The sequence below is a fragment of the Chanodichthys erythropterus genome, chromosome 14 (genome assembly GCF_024489055.1).
Source record: "Chanodichthys erythropterus isolate Z2021 chromosome 14, ASM2448905v1, whole genome shotgun sequence".
Classification (NCBI taxonomy): Eukaryota; Metazoa; Chordata; class Actinopteri; order Cypriniformes; family Xenocyprididae; genus Chanodichthys; species Chanodichthys erythropterus.
The window spans coordinates 16,104,950-16,123,062 of NC_090234.1; the positions used below are offsets into that span (position 1 = coordinate 16,104,950).

Sequence of the window (18,113 nt, forward strand, 5' to 3'; positions counted from 1 at the left end):
CAAATGAAGATATATTGAAGAATGCTGGTAACTAAACTGTTGCTGGATCCTCACTGACTTCCATAGTGGGTTTTCTATATACTATGGAAGTCAATGGGGACCAGCAGCTGTTCTTCAAAATATAGGCTATTATTTTGTGTTCAACAAAACAAAGAAACTCATACAGTTTTAAAACAACACAAGAGTGAGTAAATGATGACATAATTTTTTGCCATTTTTGGGTGAAATAACCCTTTTAAATATTTGAAGTATAAAGTCAGAATTGTGAGTTATAAAGTCAGAATTGTGTGATATAAAGTCAGAATTGTGTGATATAGTCAGAATTTGAAGTATAAAGTCAGAATTGTGAGTTATAAAGTCAGAATTGTGTGATATAAAGTCAGAATTGTGTGATATAAGGTCAGAATTGAGTTATAAAGTTAGAATTGTGTGATATAGTCAGAATTTGAAGTATAAAGTCAGAATTGAGTTATAAATTCAGAATTGTGTGATATAAAGTCAGAATTGTGTGATATAAAGTCAGAAGTGTGATATAAGGTCAGAATTTCGATATATGGTCAGAATTTGAAGTATAAAGTCAGAATTGCGAGATATAAAGTCAGAATTGTGAATTCTAAAGTCTGAATTGCGAGATATAAAGTCGGAATTGTGAGTCTTAAAGTCAGAATTGTGAATTATAAAGTCTGAATTGTGTGATATAAAGAATTTATTTTATAATTCTGACAATTTAGCATCTCCAACTCACCTTTACTGCATGTTTTTGGATTGTGGGGCAGACATGCAAACAAACTCCACTCGAACCGAGGACCTTCTTGCTGTGAGGCGACAGTGCTGAGCTGCCCTAATATTAATAAACAACTTCAGATTTTAATTTTTTCCCCCTTATTTACTGTTCATGGCTGTTTTTGCCCCATTGACTTCCATTATAATGACATTTTTTTTATTGCAAAGCCATGGCACCATATAATCATGCATTCTTGATTGATGGTGGTTTTCCCTGTTGGGAAGAGGTAAAATTTATAATTTTTACAGTTGATCACCAGGTAGCACCATTAACCCTTTAGATAGGTTTGTGCAAAAAAATGCTTAGTTTCTGGCTTTTATATGGAGTTATATGGAGTATAACAGTATATTATAGTGTGTGTGTGTGTGTGTGTGTGTGTGTGTGTGTGTGTGTGTGTGTGTGTGTGTGTGTGTGTGTGTGTGTGTGTGTGTGTGTGTGTGTGTGTGAGTAAGACCTTTGCACACTTACCTTGTGAGTTTATATATACAATTTTGAGTTTATAATGCATAATTATGAATTTATAACTTGCAATTATGAATTTATTTTATAATTCTGACAATTTAGCATCTCCAACTCAACTATACTGCATGTTTTTGGATTGTGGAGCAGACATGCAAACAAACTCCACTCGAAACAGGGACCTTCTTGCTGTGAGGCGACAGTGCTACCCACTGAGCTGCCCTAATATAAACAACTTCACATAATTGCAAAAAAAAAAATCTTTCTTAGGCTTGTTTTTATGTGATTTCTTTAATACTACAATTGTATCAACAATGTATCACTAGAAAACAGCATATGAAATAAAAAGATTCCTGTGAAAAGAATTCCAGTAAAATGAATTTGAGTCAGAAAATGCTGGCATTCTGTGTGGCGTTAATAAACTGCAGCACACTGCTCTGTGAAGTGGTGCTGGGAACGGAGGTGTTGGAGACGGTGCAGTAGAACAGCTCTGCTCCGTGGGAACAGTCCTGAGGGAAGAGCACCATCATGATTAAGCCGATTATCATAACACAAACACCCGCCACCAGGATGATGCTGGGGATGAGGTTTTCCCCACGAAACCAGCGGCCCTCCGAAAGCCTCAGAAAGCAGGCGGCGGGGAAGATGAACATGAGGGGTACAGCACTCAAAACACCCTGAACGAGATGGAAAAACATTTACAGACATCTCTGAATGTGACTGTCCAGCAACATCAACTACTGTTGCTAACCACATATTTTGCTGTTAATGATTTGACAGGAAAACTCACATTTAGTTCCAGTACAATACCCAGGCAGTCATAAGAGAGGGATATGGCAGTCGTTGCTGATATGATCACCACGGTAATGATGACATGGGCGGTGTTACTGAGTTCTCCTTTAAAAAAGACATTGGAGATCACCTGGACACCATCAAGAAAGGACCAACTTTAAAGCAAGTTAAACAAATACTAAAACAATCATCTTAAAGGGATAGTTCAACCCAAAATGAAAATTACCCCATGATTTACTCTTCTTTCAGATGAACACGATCAGAGATATATTTAAAAATGATGTAGTGAATGGGGGGCCTGTTTTAAAACCCAAAAAAATGTGCATCCATCCATCATAAATATAATCCATATGACTCCATGGGGTTAATAAAGGCCTTTTGAAGCAAAGCGATGGTTTTTTGTAAGAAAAATATCCATATTTAAAACTTTATAAACTAGAATAACTGCATTTTTTGGGGATTCAAAAACACGCCCCTCGTTCACTGCCATAAAGCTTGGAAGAGCCAGGATATTTTTAAATATATTTCTGATTGTGTTTGTCTGAAAGAAGATAGTCATATACACCTAGGATGGCTTGAAGTTGAGTAAATCAGAGGATAATTTTCATTTTTGGGTGAACTATCCCTTTAAGGATGTCACACATTAAAATGAATTCAAACATTGCATGCAGTCATTAAAGAGTCAGGATGACAGTAATGTCAAACAGAAAGCTCTGGAAATGTGTGAAGACTTTGACATGTGTCACAAAGAATGATTTTAAATGCTTTTTACTTTTACTTTTTTAATAAATTATAAAAAAAAAAGTTAATATCAGAATCCTACTTTACCTTTTTTTTACCTGGTCCTGAGAACCAGTGTTATTTTAGTATAATTGAGATACTATTATAGTTTTGATTATTTATTTTTTTTAACTTTTTAATTATTTTCCATTTTCATTTTGTTTTTAGTTAAAGTTAGTACTTTTGTTGTATTTTTGTAATTTTTACCTATCTATGTATCTATCTATGTATCTATATATCTATCTCTCTCTCTCTCGATCTATCTATCTATATATATATATATATATATATATATATATATATATATATATATTACAAATATAGTTTAAATTAATATAAATGGTTTAAATTAATTTAAATAAAAAAATAAACTGTTTAGAGTAAGTAAGTATAATATATAAATATATATATATATATATATATATATATATATATATACTTATTTTTATTTCAGTATTTCTCATTTATCATTTTTTTCACTTTATTTATATATATATATATATATATATATTTTTTTTTTTTTTTTTTTTTGTACAATTTTTTTTTTCAGGATTCTTTGATGAATAAAAAGTTCAAAAGAACAGTGTTTATTTGAAATATAATATTTTGTTACATTATAAATGTCTTTTCTGTCACTTTTGATTGATTTAATGCATCCTATACTGACCCCAAACTTTTGAACGGTAGTGTAAAATGTTACAAAAGCTTTGTATTTCAGATAAATGCTGTTCTTTTGAACTTTCTATTCATCAAGGAATCCTGAAAAAAAAGTACACAACTATATATTGTATTTGTATTTTGTATTTATTTATTTATTATTTATATATATATACACACAATATATATATATATATATATATATACACCATTTTTGAGATCAAAAATTAAGTGTAATAAAAAAATTATTGTATTTAATTTCAATTAACAAAAATGTTTTTTTGTTTTTTTGTATGGTTGTAGTTTCAGTAAACTATAATAACCCTACTAAAACCATTCAATTAATTTGCTATTTATGTTTACAAATTTGATGTTTTTATGTCAAAGAATCACCCAATACTGCTGTCATTCCCTTTACAAGAACAAAATATATATTTGATTATGATGGAAAATCCGGTTGAAGGCCATGATCAGATCTTCATTTCAGGACGTGAGTAATGATTTAACATTAAGAAGTTTTGATTTTCAAGCTTTCAAGTAGTCAAAAGTGCCCCTAGTTGAAGAATCACTCTTTAATTATCTTACCTCACGGGTTACAAAGCACTCCAGAGGGAATGTGGTGATTATACTGACACCATAGCAGAATCGACCGAATGTAGCCAAGTTATCATTCCTGCAGTAGTTCTCAAATATATCACCTTGGAAAGGAAACAAAACAGGAATAATCATTTCAGGTTATTTTAATGCATTATTTTACCGTATTTCTGACCCAGGATGTACAGTAATTTACCTTGTGAATAACCAGTAAATGTTGCATAACCTGCAGCAGCAAAGACAGCACTGAACAGCGCGGCTGAGCCCACAGATACATGCGTGACAAGAGACCAGCTGCTCAACGTGGGCTCCTGCAGCGACCCGTAGATCATGAAGCTGTTATGGTGGCAGATAAAAGCTGAAAAATATGTCAAAATTTCAATTGAAAAAGTACCTTAATTTTGAAAGTGACCACACTGACCACACTGATGTAGAAAGGTGTATATCACTAAAAGTAAAACCTTACCAAAAGACATGACAGCAACTGCCTGAATTGCATTCCACCGTGCAAACACCCATGCACCATCTGAAGCAGGTCTGTGGACAGAAAAAAAATCCAAGTAAACACATAAAGTATTAATTGTATAAATCATTTTTAATGTTTGTGCATGCCCATGCAAAAGTCACTACCATGATGCTGTTACATTGTTAGGGTGGTTTGAGTGGTTTTTTTAGCATGTCATAGGCCCTGTTTCCACCTGGTATTAAGTATATTATTACATTTTGGTCAATTGGATCACAGCACTAAATACAGGTGTAAACAGGGTGTAAAAGGTTTTGAGTGTCATGACAAATCGAGTCCCCCCCAGGAATCGGGTCTCCTTTAGGATCAGGCAGTAATGCCTGATCAAAAGTTGTTATCGTGATGTCTTGACTAATTATAACCTATTTCACTATTGTGTGATGTTTATTGCATTAAGTGCACAAACAACACGCTTAAAATATAAAACGAGTATACTAGTATTTGAACCATGTAATTTAAAAGACATCATATTCTATAATATTTTACATTTTAAACCATATAAATCATAATGTTGAACCAATGGGATCTCTTGGGGTCCTAAAGGAGACCCGATTCCTGGGGGGACTCGATTTCTCACCACACCAGATTGCTTTCTTAGTGGAAACGCTCATGTGATCAAATGCATTCGAACAGACACTAAAGACCGCCTACTCTCCACCTACTGACCTAACGTGAAGATATAATGTGAAGCTTGCTAGCCAGACGGGATTTAAACTATGTCGGCTGAACTGAAGACCCAAGTTTGGGTTGAAGTCAAAAAACGTACTAAGTACAATGTCCTCTCCCCATTCCTGATTTCTAAAATGTACTCACTGCATTCAGCCGGTGTTGAGCAGAAACGAAAGCTGATGCTCTCCATATGTTTTTCTCTCATCTTTGGGCGTGTTCATATGTAAATTGAGCAAGCTTTTTTTGTCCATTAGATCGAATGATCTGAAAAAACCCATACATTTGCCTGCCCATAGACGCTCCCCTTGAAGAAATCAAGACAGAAGTGGTTGAAAGTGGACAAAAGAGATGGATTTAAACACCACGTGTAAACGGATATGCGTCTCCCTCGTCCACTTTTGATCCAATCGACCAAAATGCATCTTAATACCAGGTGGAAACAGGGCCACAAAGAGTCAAGAAAGTCACATTCCCAAGTCTTTATGATAATACTAGAAAATATCTTTTGCCTGTTTAATCATGTGCTAAGTGAAAATCACATATTTGATCTGGGTTCACACGGGCCAGGGGTTTTCCTTATGAACCATCACAAAACATACATATATTGTTTCCCTACAGCGTGTCACTATATGCCTTGCGTACACAAAGGCCAAAAATATGATGGAAAAATCGAATCAAAAATTAAATAAACCCAGTGAACGGAGTGCAGATATAATTCCTCAGAAAAAGGGTAAATCATTATCCAGAGCTGCGGTCAGCAAACATGAGCATATGGTGGACGGTGTGAATGAATGCACACAGACGGAAAGAGAGATTTTATACATCTGTGGTCCTAACGTCGCTGCTCTCACGACCACTGTGATGAGGATGGCAAAAGTTAAGAGCATCGACAATAAAGATACCTGGAACAGAGGAGAGTTCATTATTGTCAATTTAAAGCAATAGTTCAGCCAAAAATGAAAATATTCATGTTATCCTATTCCAAACCCATATTTCTGTGGAGCACAACAATGACCTGGCTTCAAATATCAATGGAAGTAGCACACGGGTCATATGGACTATTCTTATAAAACTATTATTGTGCTTTTTTGTCCGTTCTAGAGTCTGATGTGGTACACTGTAAAAACTGCTGGGTTCAAAACAACCCAAGTTGGGTTGAAAATGGACAAGCCAAGCAACTGGATTATTTTGGCCCAACAGTTAGGTTTAATGTTTGCCCAACCTGCTGGGTAGTTTTATTGAACTCAATTATTGTATTGCTTGCTTAAAATGAACACAATGTTGGATTTATTAATATGTTTAATAAATGAATATGTTTTAATAAGTTTAATGAATAATAATTAAACTATAAACATTTATTAAATTGCTTATTAGCAAATGTTCACCTTTGGATTATTATTGTTGCCTCTAGTAATTATGTGTCTGATTTTTCATTTCCAACCTATTTTGGGTTCATTTTAAGCCAGACATATAGTCATTTTTATAAGTTGAGTTAAAGGTGCCCCTAGAATCAAAAACTGAATTTATCTTGGCATAGTTGAATAACAAGAGTTCAGTACATGGAAATGACATACAGTGAGTCTCAAACTCCATTGTTTCCTCCTTCTTATATAAATCTCATTTGTTTAAAAGACCTCAGAAGAACAGGCAAATCTCAACATAACACAGACTGTTACGTAACAGTCGGGATCATTAATATGTACGCCCCCAATATTTGCATATGCCAGCCCATGTTCAAGGCATTACACAAGGGCAGCCAGTATTAACGTCTGGATCTGTGCACAGCTGAATCATCAGACTAGGTAAGCAAGCAAGAACAATAGTGAAAAATGGCAGATGGAGCGATAATAATAACTGACATGATCCATGATATCATGATATTTTTAGTGATATTTGTAAACTGTCTTTCTAAATGTTTTGTTTGCATGTTGCTAATGTACTGTTAAATGTGGTTAAAGTTACCATCGTTTCTTACTGTATTCACGGAGACAAGACTGTCGTTATTTTCATTATTAAACACTTGCAGTCTGTATAATTCAAAAACACAACTTCATTCTTTATAAATCTCTCCAGTAATGTGTAATGTTAGCTTTAGCTACGGAGCACTATCAAACTCATTCAGAATCAAATGTAAACATCCAAATAAATACCATACTTACGCGATTAGACATGCTGCATGACGAACACTTTGTAAAGATCTATTTTGAGGGTTATATTAGCTGTGTGAACTTTGTTTATGCAATGATAGAGTCGAGAGCTTGGGAGGGGGCGGAGAGCATGAGCAATTAAAGGGGACGCAGCCTGAATCGGCGCATATTTAATGATGCCCCAAAATAGGCAGTTAAAAAAAATAATAAAACAAATCTATGGGGTATTTTGAGCTGAAAATTCAGACACATTCAGGGGACACCTTAGACTTATATTACATCTTTTAAAAAGACGTTCAACTGCCCAGCAGGTTGGTCAAAAATGTACTCCAACTGCTGGGTCAAAACAACCCAATCACTGGCTTTGTCTATTTCCAATCCAACTTAGGTTGTTTTTAACCCAGCATTTTTTAGAGTGTAATCAGACATGGTCACTATGAAATGCTGTTGTATGAAGAAATTGTCCTTTTGTGTTACACAGAAAAACAATATACAGTTCTAAAAAAAACATGAGAATGAGTAAATAATAGGTGAATTTATTCATTTAAAGCTACAGATCACAAGTGACTATACTGAAATTTGAAAAAAAAGAAAAAAAAATAGCACAGTGAATAGTTGGTAATACTCAACCTTTCCCAGCTTTGCTATATCTCTATAGAGAGACAGGGGAAGTGTGAATAGAAGAGTGGACATCAGAATGACAAAATGTCTCTCTGTAAGAATGTTTCCAGGACCAACTAAAAAAAACAAAACAAAAAAAGAGCACAAATGTAATGTTTCTGCTTTTATCAATGCATTCACAGAGAAAAAAAGGAGGTGACCTTTCAAAACCCAGACACAAGACCTTTAGACCCAAGATGAATTTATCATGCGTTTATTGTAGTGTAACTTTCTGAACACAAAAAAAGAGCACTTATTAAAACAAAGCAGGACAACAGTTGTTCTAAAAACCTGAAATATTAACACAAAATCATCCACATTTGCACGTCAATAATTCCTATTCATGAAAATGGACAAACCCAGCAACTGGGTTGTTTTGACCCAACAGTTGGGTTGAATGTTTGCCCAACCTGCTGGGTAGTTTTATTTAACTCAACTAATGTATTGCTTGCTTAAAATGAACACAACGTATGTTAATATGTTTAATAAATGAATATGTTTTAATAAGTTTAATGAAAAATAATGAAACTGCTTATTAATAAATGTTCACCTTTGCATTTAGTAATTATGCATGTGAGATGAATGAACATGGTCATAATAACTAAATTATGACTTTTTGGCATAAAACACTTTGCTAAGATTATAGGCAGACCTCTGGGACAAAAAAAACAAACAAAAAAAACAAACAATAAAAATATAGATATGACACTGTTTTAAAAAAAGAAACGTTAAATGTAATAACCAGCTCACCTCCTTGGATTCTCATAAAAACTTTGGTCAGCGTATCACCTGTGATGATGTTGTAGCTGATCATTGCTATTATGTGGGACACAATACAGACGATTATATTCTTCAAAATCTCACTTCACCTCACAATATAAATACAAAAGGTCATTAGGACAGATGTCCGCAATTACCTATGAATGGGTAAAGAAACTGAAGCGCTGACAAAATCAAATATCCTATCTGGCCAAATGTGCTTTGAACCAGAGACTGATAACTGTGAGTGCCAGACAGATTCCCACCTCTGACCAGCAGAATGATGGAGTAATCTGCAGAAAGAAAAAAATAAATAAAATAAAAACATGATGGGCGCAATAAACTTTTGACAATGGCACTACATTTGACATATGTTTAAATGGGTCATGACATGGATTTTAATATGATCCTTGACATTCACTGTAACACTTTATTTTAGGGTCTTTTAACTAGTTGCATATTAGCATGCATATTACTAGAATATTGGCTATGTATCAGTACTTATTAATCACATATTAATGCCTTATTGTGCATGACCTTAATCCTACCAAATAGCTGAACTTAACAACTACTTTACTAACAATTAATGAGCAGTAGATTAGGAGTTTATTGAGGGAAAAATCATAGTTAAAACTTTATATGTGTTACCACGTTCACATATAATGTTAAAAAAGTTTTTTTTGCACAACCAGTGCATTTTAAAATGCACATTATTGTGGTCTAGATACACAGTTAACAGGGAATGAAATTTCTTTTGCAGTGCATACCTGTGATGTAGGCAACCAGAAAAAGCAGCAGAAGACCCATTGGGAGACCAGCCTGACTCAAAGAATATGGCAAACCTAGATGAATGAAACCAAGAGACTGGAGATGTGGAGGACTTGTTCAATATAAACTAGTAAATACATTTTTTTGCAGCCAAATCCAAAGGTTTGTATCTATACATACAGTAGAAGGTGACTAAAAATAAACCCAGACTTGAAAATATTCACATAAATGTGACAACTAGCCCCAGTCTCCCATAGAGGATAGTGGGAAAGATCAGTTGACTAACTAGTTTTGTTTTCCTCTCTGATCAAGTAGGTGATAGAGCACAGAAATAGCTACTGCCAAGAATGCATGTATGCATTCAAATTTAATGCTGACCTTTTCTGGACATATCATCGGACCAGAAAAAAATATTTTTCTTCTTTTCTTTTTTTTTTTTTTCCTGCAGCAGAAGCATGTGAACTGACTAGGGCTGTTCAGTAGTCATATGATCCTGTACCGCGTGGAATCTAAGCCAGTTCTCACATCTACTGGCCTATTCAAATACGCAAAAATGTGAGAAAATAATGAACATGATAGCATCCAAAAATCAGTAATAGGCCATTAAGCATGCTTTTGACTTACATTTTTTAATTTTTAAAATAAATAGATGAAAAAAAATCTAAACTGTCAGTCAAGAGTTTGTACAAAGTCATTAAAACTATTAAAATATGGGAATTATGTAGTGATCAAAAATGTTAAACAAATCAGATTTTAGATGCTAAACTATTTGACATGCTCTCAACCACCTTCATGACATGCTTTTTTAAACACTTCAGGAGTTCACATGTATGGCTGGACACTTGATGATGCTTTTCCCTCAAAATTTATGATCCAACTCATCAATTAATAATCATAATAATAATAATGTTAGCTTTGTAACAATATTTACATGTGCAATTTATATTTTTCAACAAGTTATTAAGATCAAGAGGAAGATATATTTGGTTTAATATTTAGTGTGTATTTATTAAATTGATATTATTATTTTGCAGAAGCATAAACCAGAAAACATTACCTATAATTCCAGATCCTATAATGGAATTGATGAAATTAAACGAGGCAGAAGACATTGAGCTAGTTCCACTTTTCCCTGTGTCCATATGTGAAGACAACAAACAATCCCTGTCATTGTCCATCTGAAAAGACAAAAACCCACATCAGGAGCAGGTTCAGTGCATCTCAGATATATAAATATTCATGAGTTAGTAAATAATGTGCAAACTCACCTGTTGAACTGCGCCAGTTTTCTCTCCTTTGTGGTTTTCCATTTAAAACAATCCTTCTGACATGTCCTAGATGGATAGATGTTCTACCACGTCATGGAATAAAAGAGCTCCACCTGATTCAGTCAGTCCACCCATAGAATAAAAATACGCCCCTTGTTGCTTTTAAACATCAGCTGCAGGCTATCTGAACAGCTATTTCTGCATGAATAACTTAATCTGTGTTTGACACACAAAGCCTGTTAAACCGTATTATAGCTGTTGGCCAAACATTTGCTCAACAGTCTCAGTTTCTTGTGAAATAGTGGAAAGTGACTGCACTCAATACAAATGTAACTGAAGAAAATTAGATAGATAGATAGATAGATAGATAGATAGATAGATAGATAGATAGATAGATAGATAGATAGATAGATAGATAGATAGATAGATAGATAGATAGATAGATAGATAGATAGATAGGTGTCCTTGTCTTTGTGTCCTGCAGACTGTCTGATGCTGCTGAGCAACCACTTGGTGACATCTGGATGAACCTTAAGCAAGTGTCCACACTCTTCAAGAGCACAAAACCAAAAACTGCACAACTTGGATAGATCAGTTTCTAAACATTGCATTTATTGTATATTTTATATTGTTTAGTTAAAGTTATGATTTCACTTTTTTTTAACTTTAGTTAGTGCGTAATGTTGCTGTTTGAGCATAAACAACATCTGCAAAGTTACAACACTCAAAGTTAAATGCAAAATGATTTTACAGAAATCGCTGTTTAAGGACTACAACAAACAGCTGGTAGGGACTACAACCACCTTCTTCCCGGGTTGGTGACAATACTAACCCTAAAATTTACATAAACCCCGCCCCCGAGAACACACAACAAAAGGGGTGTGGCCATGTTGGGCTGCTTTAGAGAAGAGGAAGAGTTGTTGTAGTATAGTGTTGTTGTCATGCCGTCATTTTACACCGGACTGTTTCACAAACGAGGGTCAATTCAACACAAAAGATGAACATGACGACACATGCTAGTGGATGAGTTGAATCAACTCCACAGCAACTACATCAATTTATCCACTAACCATTCAGAAACGTCCAGTTTCATTCTAAAAGTTGTAACTTCTTCCTGAGTCTCTCCATCAGTGTCGACTCCGGTTTGAACAATGTAAGGCTGAACACCGTTACTGACAATCCTCATTTTGGCTGCGTGAGATTCTCCAGCTTTGTTGTTGTTGAGCTGTTAAAGCTCCGCCCTCTTCTGGAAAGGGGGCGGGATCAGCAGCTCATTTGCATTTAAAGGGACACACAAAAACGACCAAACAGGGGCAAATTTGACAAGCTATAATAAATGATCTGTGGGGTATTTTGAGCTGAAACTTCACAGACACATTCTGGAGACACCAGAGACGTATATCACATCTTGTGAAAAGGAGCATTATAGATCCCCATTAATGTTCATGACATTAGTTTACTATACATGTTTATTGGGCATGGTTAAAGGAAAGGTCAGTTCTGGTTAACACTTTTTGTTTTAGCATCAGTAACTCGGTGGATGTTTGTGCTAGATTTCTCACACTTTGATAGAGGGTAGCCACATTTGTCTACTAAGAATAAAACTCACTAGGATGTGTGTTCTAGTGTGTTGAGTTGTAACGGGAAAGATGTAACAGTGAGAGATAATTTGCTGAAACAAGATCTCATTTATGCAAGAACTTTATTGAGGAAAAAAAAATCTATTTTGAAAAAACTGAACGATTTAAAGTGACATTATATTGTAGGCCTATTTGTTTAATGAGCTTATATTTAGCACAAAACAATTGCTGTGTGTGTTTGTGTCTGTGTACTGTATTTCTGTCACATAAGGGTTCAGTCAACAGCTATGTTGCTATCCACCTATTTTTATATGAATATTTGGGATATCACATAAAAAAACTGCCTTATTTAAAAAATAAATCCCTAGATGAGCAACTTACGTGACTTTGCCTCAACAGAGAATGTGTAACTGGACACATTGGACCACCATAAGGGGTTGGTTGTATACATTTTAATAAAGGTTGTTACAACTATTCCCACCCAAACCACCAAATTAAACAAGAGAAACTGCAACTTTATTAGCCTATGTAAATGCAGTAATTGTATCTAATTGTATCTAAAAAATAATCTAAATTTCTTTCCTGAAAATCATTTTTTTGGTCATAAAATCTAGTGTTGCTCACAGTCACATGCCACTTCTCCTGTCATCAAAATAAAGGTGATGGGAATGTATGAAATTGCTGGCATCACCACAGCTCTTTTCTGACTCAAACTGAAAGTGTTACAACTGACCCCATGTTACACTCCCTTTTACATAACTAAAAAGTGTAATGGACTTTTAATGCATAAGTGGATGAAACAGTTAAAGAAAAGCAGCCAAAAACAGTGAATTTCTGGAAGCCAAGCACTAGATTTTTTAAAATGTCAAATTTCCATTGATAATGAAACAAAAAAAAAAAAAAGAGGTTTAATCCACTAGGTGTCGCCATGAGGCTTCGCTGCCCTCTCTCTGAACTGTGACTGACGTTTTGAAATGACAATTTGCAGTTGTTGTAAAATTGATTAGCTTTACTCAACTAGTACAAGTTTTTATGCAACTTTTATAAACTCAAGTTCAAATGTTTGTAGTAAGCATTAAGCAACTCAAAAAAATCTATTAAAATATTGTCTTTTGTATGATTTTAAAGTAAATTCTTGTAAGATTTTAAACTAAAAGGTGCTTCATAGACAGAAAGCACTTGTAAAGTGTACTACAAATGCACATTACAAATATTGAAGTTCCACTAGGGTACTATAGGGAATTGATTAACATTCAACAGTTTTTTTTTCATCCGAAGCGACTTACAAATGGACCGACAGAAGCAGTTTAAACCAACAAAAATAGTAACAATATGAAAGTGCTTTGATAAACTTGTCTTTTTAAAGTTGTCCAAAAAAACTAAATAATGACTTTTTAGTGATATCTAGTGATGGCCGATTTCAAAACGCTTTGAATCTTAAAGTCACATGATTTCAGCAGTTTGGCATTTTGACGCCTGATCCGAATTATGATTCGATACAAAAGATTCGAAGCATGTTTTGAAATCGGCCATCACTAGATATTGTTGAAAAGTCGTTAGTTTGTTTTTTGGTGCACCAAAAGTATTCTTGTTGCTTTATAATATTAAGATTGAACTCACATGAACTGTTTTAAATATGTTTTAAGTACCTTTCTGGATCTTGAGAAGTTCAATGGCATTGCTGTCTAGAGGCCTCACTGAGCCATCAGATTTCATAAAAAATATCTTTATTTGTGTTCCGAAGATAAACGAAAGACTTACGGGTGTGGAACGACATGAGGGTGAGTAATAAAACAATACACTATGCCAACTGTTTAATTTGATGTCAAAATGAGAAAAGTGCTAATACAACAATAAGTTATTGCCTACACAAAGGGTGGGGCAAATAAGACATCCTCATGGAAAAAAAAAATACACAAAAAAGTATAAACATGAACCGTCATCACCTTTTGGCGCTTTTATGAAACGTTTTGCAGTCGCACGGGATCTGTCTGGCGTCAGTGTCCGTCAAGATCTGAAAATATAGTAGTCCTACTATGGCGAAGGCCTAGTTTTAATATTCACTGTTCTCCATTGGATGTTTAAGAAGCAACGTCATCGCAATCTAATTAATATTCACGAGGCAGAACCGAACAGAAGGTGGACGTTGTCATGGCCTACTTGAATATTCATGAGCTCAGCCTCAGGCATAGTAGGATTGGTGATTTCGCTCTGGGTCTAATGAATAACCGGAAGCGCTCATCTCTGTCATCTCAGGCACTTCGCTCTTCTTGATCACAGACTTTTTTTTTTCTCTCGCTGAAAATCCCTTGGAGTTGTCTTACTTACTTTGGTGAAGTTGCCCACACTGAATGTTTTCCTCCACATTGGATCACTGCATCAAGTTTTGGACCCTGAGGATTAATTTCCCCCTCAAGAAATTCCCTGATTTTTGCTGGATGATGGTGAGTAGATCATGATGAAAGCTATTCAAATTTATGGTCAATAAAACATGCTTCAGGTTATAATTAAATGCAAATAACAGTACTATGTCTGATGCATAAAAGAGTTTAATTTAACAATATATATATATATATTTTTTTTAAATGAAGGATGGTGTAGTCTGTGATCATACAGTTTTTAGATTATTTTCTCATTCAGTTGGTCTATGACAGTATAGCACATTTATAACTCTTGTTGTTTTGTCATTTGGTTATATAAATAGTTTAGTTTAGGTTGTGATATAGGCTTACCTTCTGTTTCTGTATTGCATAAAGTATGTCATTGTTGTCATAACAGCCTTAGATGCACATGAAAAAAAGTTATTTACATTTCTGTACATTGATTGATTTGTTTGGTTTTCCGACATATATTTATACATGTCAGCTCTGCGCCACGGGTTTTGTGCTCTCATTTAACGTAGAGTATTTTAAAATATCTCTCGCTCTTGATGCATTTGATTACTGCAAAGCTCAAACAATTAAATTCACCGTGGGATTTTTTTGAGAAATACATGTTAACTGTCCTAACCCTGGTTGACGCCCTGGAAATCCACTTTTCCAGTGATTGATTCTTGAATCTGCGGTGGAAGAGATGATGCCACAGGATAAAAATAGTTCTTTCAGCTCATACGAACTTAGATTTTGTGTACTAGACTGCAAAACCGCGTTTAATTTGACTATAGTTAATGAACCACTTGCAGTCCGATTCCTGGAATCGGTTCTTTCGAACAGTTCATTTCAATAAACCTAATTCATCACGTGGTCCATGGATATTACGGCGTGTCATAGCCGTTAACGTGATTTATGTTTCAGTAAAGTCATATTACAGCAAATTTTGTCCATTACGTTTTATAAATAAATAATTAAAAATAATTTACTTATTAATTATTTATTTATAAATAGCAATCTTGAAGTGCTCTCGACTTTCCTGTCAATCATTCTGGGCATTTGTTTTTTTTTTTTGTTGTTGTTGTTTTTTTGGCGCGATAATCCATCCAATTGTAGCGCGTTTTAACGGTCATCAATATCGTAAATCCTGCAAAGTTTTTATATTTTCATAAAAAAAAAAAAAAACATATGTACATTTATAACACTATTTATAAATTATTTATAAATAAATTATTTATAAATAAATAATTAATCATAATTTTTTTAGCTTATTGTAACACTGGATCAGTTTATTTTAGATCCGATTTGGCTCAAACAAAAATTAATTTAGCCTCCATTAGGGTGACCATATGTGCCATTTTCCCAGGACACGTCCTGTCCAGGATTTCTAAGTTGCATAAAATGTAGTTTTGGTTTTGTTTTCATATTTGCGGAAGGTATTGGTAAAAAATTATTTTACCAATAGCATGCATTATACATAATCAACCAATCGTGGTTTGCGAGAAGGCTGGATCTACAGAGAACGGTCAAAGCATTGCAAATACGACAACATTTTAATGCATTGCATGAAGACTGTCAATAAGAACACCCTAGCCTACATAAAACTAAAATTCATTTCCATCATGTTGTGAAGTAGGCTACCATTGAGACAAATCGCTCATACAGTCAAGTGTAAACTTACTTTTGACCACATCAATCAAATTTTCTTCATTCAAATGCTTTTACTATCATGATAGTAAAAGCATTTGAGTGAAGAAAATTTGATTGATGTGGTAAAAAGTAAGTTATGCATCGGTTTTCGACTTGTTACGACTTGGACATGAGTCGGTGATTGTTGATTCGAGAACTGCTCTGACTCAAGAATTGATTCAGTCCGATTCGCAAACGAATTTTTCAAATCGGTTTGGTTTTATTTGACTGCATCTAATAGAGGGTACGCATCGACGTCACTTTCCCGCCGGAACGCGCTCCCTCAGCTGGACTGAGTGGCAAAAGAACCAGCTGCGTGACTGGATTTAATAGAGGAAACTACGAAAATGCGAGTAAAACAAACGATTACACTAAAGGTTGGACTCGAAAGTTCCTTACAACTTGTAAACCTAATCCATGGATATTGACATGCAGCCAGGAGTCGTGTTTCCTGACATTTATATGTGCCTGATTTCGACGCCGGGGAAATACATAAAGCAAATCTGCCTGTGAATATTTTATATAACTACAATATAGGTAGGTTTAAATCCACGTAATCACTTTGTCAGTGTTATATATGTCATATTGTCCATCCCTAAAACTTGTATAGTTTTTGTCAGTGAATTTATTTAAAAACAACCAATAATGCAGAATATAAGATGGTAACGTTAAATATATACGGTATGATTTTGCCTCAAAATCCAACAATTTGACACAAAATAACTGCAAATCCATGTTTCTTTGCCTGGAGTCCAGCTGTTTCTGTGAATTGCAGTGATCCATTTGCTTCTTTTTTGATCTAGCTTTCGGCAGTCTTTAAATTTATATCTCAGGTTTTGTGTAAAGCTATTTGTACAGTCAATCACAAGCTCTTTCCCGTTTTGGAAGTGTTTAGTGTGTTTTTCGCGGAATTCACGCTGAAAACCAGCGCGCCGGACCGGTGCCGCTCAGTCTTTGTGCCACTCAGTGGGCGTGACCGCAGTCTTAACGGTCGACAGTGACGCCACGTGCATACCCTCTATGGAAAAGGGGTCATTTTTAAAGAGAGTAAGGATGGTTCCTTGCAATCGTCAGATTATATCACTTAAGAACAAGATAGTTTATCGCGCACGTGTAATAGTCAATAATCGCCTCATGATCGCTTTTTTTCATACAGGCTGGATTTCATTGAAGAAGGCAAATTCTTCTGTTACGCCCACCTCAGCTAAGCCGAACAGTCTAGGAGGCGCCATTTTAAATTAAATCAGGTATTTCTCCAAGGCAGGCAGTCAGTCATAATATGAAGGCTGTCTTCACCAGTTAGCCTACATAAGATGAGAGAAATTGTGCTCACATTATATTGTAGTACAGTAGTGGACTACAAAACAGTTCGTTTAGTTTTGGATCTTTATGGAGTTCTACTTTCATTACTCACCCTCATGTCGTTCCACACCTGTAAGACCTTCATTAATCTTTGGAAAGCAAATTGAGATATTTTTGTTGAAATCCGATGACTCAATGATGGCGCAATGACATTTCTTCTCTCAAGACCCATTAAGGTAACTAAAAAAATATTTAAATCAGTTCATGTGAGTACAGTGGTTCAATATTAATATTCTAAAGCGATGATAATATT

The 18,113-nt window shown here is 34.8% G+C and overlaps 1 protein-coding gene across 1 annotated transcript; it reads right to left on the reverse strand.

Annotated features, from left to right (window-relative positions):
* Positions 1–1,629: 1,629 nt before the first annotated feature.
* Positions 1,630–10,932, reverse strand: slc38a11 (solute carrier family 38 member 11). Its single transcript, XM_067410255.1, has 12 exons — positions 10,861–10,932; positions 10,650–10,770; positions 9,592–9,666; positions 8,983–9,117; positions 8,816–8,881; positions 8,036–8,142; positions 6,081–6,160; positions 4,533–4,603; positions 4,263–4,424; positions 4,058–4,170; positions 2,034–2,165; positions 1,630–1,920 (listed from the first exon to the last, which is right to left on the reverse strand). The coding sequence occupies exons 1-12, from the start codon at positions 10,900–10,902 to the stop codon at positions 1,630–1,632; spliced, it is 1,395 nt and encodes a 464-aa protein (XP_067266356.1). The 5' UTR covers positions 10,903–10,932.
* Positions 10,933–18,113: the final 7,181 nt, after the last annotated feature.